The following is a 6,116-nucleotide window of genomic DNA, read 5'->3' on the forward strand; positions in this document are numbered from 1 at the left end:
TTCATAGATATATATGCCAAAAATAAATTTTGTTCATTGATGATCATAAATTACAAGATAACCACTAAATTAAATTCAATTATATTATGTTCACATAAAAAATATCATTCGTATAATTAAAATATAAATATAAATATAAATTAAAAATATGGTAATTTACGTTAATAAAATAAATAGAGTTTAAAATTATGCAAATATCTTAAATCAGAATAGATTACACATTCTTTTCTAAATATTTATATATAAATCAAATTAACTTGACTTAATTTACGTTATTTACATGTAACTCGAATTACTTGATTTGATTTACTATATATATACTATATCAGTAGTAAATTGATTCGATTTATATATAAATAGTGAAATCAAATTAATTTGATTTGCTTTATATAAAAATATTCAAGACATGATGTGTAACTAATTTTGATTTAGGATATTTGTATAATTTTAAATTTTATTTATTTTATTAGCATAAATTAATAATGTTGATTTTTTTTTGTGTATAAATAAAGAAAATATTCAGTTTGGTCCTGAAGTTATATTCGAATATTAATTTAGTCTTTAAAATTTTAATTGTCTCAATTTAGTCTTTAAATTTTTTAAATTTTAATCATGTGAGTTCCTGTGGTGGTTTCCGTCACAGAGTCAATTAAAAAATTTAAAGACTAAATTGAAACAATTGAAACTTTAAGGACTAAATTAAGGGTTAAATATAACTTTAGAGACTAAATTAAATATTTTTTTGTATAAATAATATTTTTTAAAATAAAAATATTATTTATATATAAAAATTAATCATCATATATTTATATATAAATATATATATAATTAAATTTATTTTTAATATATTAACTATTCTTAAAATTCGTAACATAACAAACAGAAAGTGAGATTCTCTAAGTTACAATTAACATTCAATTTTTAAATCTTAAAAAATGAGAAAGTAAAATTAAAATACACATTTGACGCTAAATAATGAATACGAAGAAAATCGTAAATTTTTTCTTGTTCATCTATGGAGAAAACTTGAAACTATATTTTAAGGTCAACTATATCGATATATTTGACACTTCTTAATTATCATTTTCATATAAAAGTATTTTTATGTAAATATTTAATGAGATAAAAGTAAAAAGTCCAAATATAATAAATTAAAAGATACAATATATAATTAATAATATCACTTAATTCCATTCCTAAGGAAATTAAACTAAATTAATTACATTTACCAATAAATAAATAAATGAGAGAGAGAGAGAAATGACAAGTGGAGTAGTATATGATGTGGCGACTAGAGTTAGTTGTAAAACTGATAAACTGCCTCATGCATAGTCCAAAGCATATTAAAGACTTTTCAATAATAATTTTTCAAATAATATAAACAATATTCGACCCCCTAGCTAACATATATTCCCCAATCTTACAAGTACAAAACACAACAATTTTCCATTCAACAAGAACCCAAAAAACAAAAAACAAAACCTTAACAAGAAAAAAAAAATCATCAAAAATTCCAAAAATCGAATCATGGAATCTGTTGTATCCGAACTAGAAGGCACGCTTCTGAAGGACTCGGACACATTCTCATACTTCATGTTAGTAGCATTCGAAGCATCCGGTTTGTTCCGATTCGCCTTGTTGTTGATCCTATGGCCTCTGATTAGGTTAACGGACATTCTTGGCATGAAGGACACAGGTCTTAAAATAATGATCTTTGTGTCCTTAGCTGGGGTACCCAAGTCAGAGATCGAATCCGTGGCAAGGGCGGTGTTGCCAAAGTTCTACATGGATGACCTTCATATGAAGGCGTGGAGGTTGTTTAGTTCCTACGACAAAAGGGTGGTGGCAACGAAGATGCCGAGGATAATGGTGGAGAGGTTCGTGAAGGAGCATTTGCGCGCCGACGAGGTGGTTGGGACAGAGTTGTGTTTCAACAGGTTTGGTTATGCCACGGGCTCTGTTGTTGATGATAGCATATCTCAAAGGGTTGCTGACATTTTTGGCCAACAAGGTGCACCTACTTTGGGTATGGCAAGGAGTAGCCATCATTCCTTCATGCAACTTTGCAAGGTAAATATTCAATAATTAATATCAAATTAAATAATATTGGTGAAAACTCAGGTATAGTCCACTTCATATAAAGTTAATAACTAAGAGCCGTGAAATGATTTGACTGATTTGACTAAATTTTCATCTCATATCTCTCAACTATCAACTTCATGTGAAATCGACTGCACCTGAGTTTTCACCAATAATATCTCACAAAATTTATGTTAAAATTAAAAAAAGTAATGATATTTAAAAAAAATATAACATATTGCGCATCAAATTCAGTATAATTAACTATTAGTGAGTGCTAGGAGGCCAACAAATTTTATAATTTATAATTATTAATTAATTATTATTAATATTTTTAATAGTATGAAATTATATATAATAATATAAAATTATTTATTTTTTTTCTAATTAAGTGCCAACAAAATTTTAATAAAAATCCTGACTTCTTAGATTTTCTCTTAACTATCTTATACATCTGTCTTGTTAAAGATAAAATCTGACTTGATCTTATTTATTTCATCCATACTAACTAAATTTTTTTATTTAATTTTTAAATTACTTTTAGACTAATTATTTTAATTTCTTCATCGGTATATCATTTTCATGATTAAAGTCATACAACATAACCGAAGTGAAAACCCTATATATGCGTGTGTGAGAATTTTTGTATGAAATACCTAAAAATTGTAGTTTTCAGACAAAAGTTACAAAAAAAAAAAGCTCATATGATTTTGAATTTCTATAGAGAAAAATAAACATACTAAACAAGGTCAATTTTGGTGAGATTGCCATATTTCACAACATTTCGTGTATATTGTTGTTATTCAACAACATATTAATTAATTAAGGACACAGTTATGAAAGACAAATATTGAAATAAATTTGAACCTGCCCAAAGTAAGTAATTCAAGGATCTGTTAACAAATGTGAAAATAATTAATACTAATTAAAAATACTACAAATAAAAAATTTCAAAAAAATATATAAATCTGTAATTTTTTATGCATTAATAATATGTTAAAGAGTAAAGTTTCTATTTAATTTCTTTAATCAATATTTTTAAATTATTCTTTAGCTAAATTTTTAATTTAACTATATTATTATAATTTCAAAAATATTATATATCCACACAAAAAAATAACTGTGTATAAATACATATTTAAATAACTTATAGAGACTAACAATTTTTAGTATTTTTTATTATTATTTGACCAACACAAATATTAAATTATCTTTTAATAAATAAATTTTACTAATTTATGTGTGTAAATTCTAAAAAATATAAATATAAATTATATTAATTCATATAAAATTTTGATAAATATAAGTACAAATTATATATTTTTTATATATAAAATTTCTGTAAATATAAATATTATTGCTGACCAATACTTATCAAAAACAATATTTATAGTTCATATAACATTTTTTATACATATTTTATTTAATTGATTTTTAATATTTATTTTATATTTTAACAAAATTTTTATACCGATAATTAATTTAATAACATTTTTTTTAGATTTAACATGGTGGTTATTATAATTAAGTTATAACTTTTAATTTTCTGACATAAAATTGAATTTAAATGCAGGAACAAATTGTTCCTCCCTTTGTAACAAGGCAGAAGCAGGAGCAGGAGCAGGAAGCGCTCCGGCCACTGCCGGTGATCTTCCACGACGGCCGTCTAGTAAAGCGGCCGACAGCATCGACCTCGCTACTTATCCTTCTATGGATGCCAATAGGCATTATACTTGCCATAATTCGCATCACCTTGGGCTTCACACTACCCTTCTGGGTGATACCCTACGTTTCAAGGCTCTTTGGAGGCAAGGTGGTAGTGAAGGGCACACCACCCCCTCCTCCGTTGAACGGCAACTCCGGCGTGCTATTCGTGTGCACTCACAGAACCCTAATGGACCCGGTGGTCCTCTCCTCCGTGCTCCACCGCCAAGTCCCCGCAGTCACCTATTCCATCTCTAGGTTAACGGAGATACTCTCTCCAATCCCAACGGTTAGGTTAACAAGAATTAGGAACGTAGATGCTGAGAAAATCAAAGAGCAATTATCAAAGGGTGATTTGGTTGTGTGTCCAGAAGGTACTACATGTCGCGAACCCTTCCTTCTAAGGTTCAGTGGGTTATTCGCTGAGTTAACTGATAGAATAGTCCCTGTGGCCATGAACTATAGGGTTGGATTCTTCCATGCAACCACTGCTAGGGGTTGGAAGGGTTTGGACCCCATTTTCTTCTTCATGAACCCTAGGCCGGTTTATGAGGTCACTTTCTTGAACCAGTTGCCGGTTGAAGCTACTTGCTCCTCAGGTAAAAGTCCTCACGATGTGGCTAACTATGTTCAAAGGCTTTTGGCTTCAACGTTAGGGTTTGAGTGTACCAACTTTACAAGGAAAGACAAGTATCGGATCTTGGCTGGGAATGATGGTATTGTTTCTTATACTTCGTTTGCTGAACGAATGAACAAGTTGGTCAGAACTTTCAAGCCATTTTTACATTGAAAATTATTGTTCTTGTAGTTAATTAAAAATATATTTATTCAATTGTTTTATTCTGTAGTTTATTATGTATTGACTATGGTGTGTATTGAAAACCATAATTTTGTGCGTTTGTTTTTTGTTTTTTTCTTTAAGGTTTTCCATGTAATATGTTGATTGTTTTGTATATTCTTTTGGTTTTATTAATTAAATAAATTCAACAATGATATATGTCTTCATCATAATATGTAGTAGTTATTACTTTTATTACGCACAATATAAAATAGGTAAACTTTTACGTACCCAACTCTCTCTCTAAAATAAAGAGTAAGAACAAGTTCAACAGTTTGGTCTCCAAACATTTCAAATTGACTTTTTCTGACAAAAAAGGAATCGGCCGTTGGAAAAGAGAAAAGAAAAATCCCTGTATACTTTTTGAGAAGAGAAAATTTCTTTAAAAAAAAGATTGTGAGTGTTCAATAATAACTTAGCACGTCATAAGTTATTATAATAATAAATAATTATATAAAAGATAATATATATTATATATAGACTATGTCTATGATGGCTAAGTTAATGGTGATTATTGGTGATTATAAATTGACTAACAAATAAAGAAGTGACATTTGACAATGAAAAAAAGCTTATTAAAATTTTAGTTACGTTTAAATCATGCTTATGACTAATTGAGAAAATGTATTTCACCTAAACACATGGATAAGACAAATTTCATGTCAGAGATAACGGAAAGTGAAAAGAGCTAACAGAGCAATGGTGGTGTGGTACAAGATGATGGAGGCGACGACAACAAGAAAAAAGAAGAAAAATTGGGTATTGGGTAGGGCTACACACGGATCGAATCGGATCGAATTGGATTGGATATAGGCTAAAATTCTATCTGATCCGCACTGCTCCTATCGGATCGGATCAGATACCATATCTGCATTTTTTTAGGTCGGATCGGATATCGGATATATCCATGTAATCAAAAAATTGTTTCAAGGCCCTGTTTTTTGCTGTTTTTGCAAAAGATGTCCATAAATATCATAAAATTAAAAATTAAAAATAAAACAGCAACTCAGCAATTAAAAATTAAAAATAAAACAGTAACTCAAAAATTAAAAATTAAAAATAAAATATCATAAAATTCATGACAACACTTGGTGAAACAACACACTAAATCATTATTTTAACATACTAAAACAGCAACTCAGCAATTCAGAACACTAAATCATACTAAAACAGCAATCTCAGCATACTAAAAACACTAAAACAACAACACTAAATCATACTAAAACAGTAATTTCAGCATACTAAAAACACTAAAACAGCAACTCAACAAGTTCCAATTGACATATCTCTTCCAGTCTTTCAATTGACACTATATCAGCAAGCATTCATTCCTGTTAAGAAATAACAAGTGAGAAAAATTAGTAAAACATGTTAGAATAATAAATTATTATATACCAATACAAGCACTATTGAATACCTAAGATGGTTGATGAGATTGCATTCCACTTTGAACCTCAGGATCTCCAACACTAGTAACTCCAGAAAATTCTATTCA

At 28.5% G+C, this 6,116-nt stretch overlaps 1 protein-coding gene across 1 annotated transcript; it reads left to right on the top strand.

The window, feature by feature from the left end:
- The first annotated feature begins 1,440 nt into the window (after positions 1–1,440).
- LOC107457791 (glycerol-3-phosphate acyltransferase 5-like) lies at positions 1,441–4,695 on the top strand. The gene is made up of 2 exons (XM_016075973.3): positions 1,441–2,070; positions 3,653–4,695. Exons 1-2 carry the CDS (start codon positions 1,528–1,530, stop codon positions 4,571–4,573), a joined length of 1,464 nt encoding a protein of 487 aa, XP_015931459.1. The 5' UTR covers positions 1,441–1,527; the 3' UTR covers positions 4,574–4,695.
- The last annotated feature ends 1,421 nt before the right edge of the window (positions 4,696–6,116 follow it).

The sequence above is a fragment of the Arachis duranensis genome, chromosome 7 (genome assembly GCF_000817695.3).
Source record: "Arachis duranensis cultivar V14167 chromosome 7, aradu.V14167.gnm2.J7QH, whole genome shotgun sequence".
Taxonomy (NCBI): Eukaryota; Viridiplantae; Streptophyta; class Magnoliopsida; order Fabales; family Fabaceae; genus Arachis; species Arachis duranensis.

Bases quoted from the DNA above. Each gene is read 5' to 3' on its own strand.
- LOC107457791 (XM_016075973.3), top strand. From the start codon at position 1,528: ATGGAATCTGTTGTATCCGAACTAGAAGGCACGCTTCTGAAGGACTCG. The intron at 2,071-3,652 runs GTAAATATTCAA...ATTTAAATGCAG, and splicing joins CCTTCATGCAACTTTGCAAG to GAACAAATTGTTCCTCCCTT.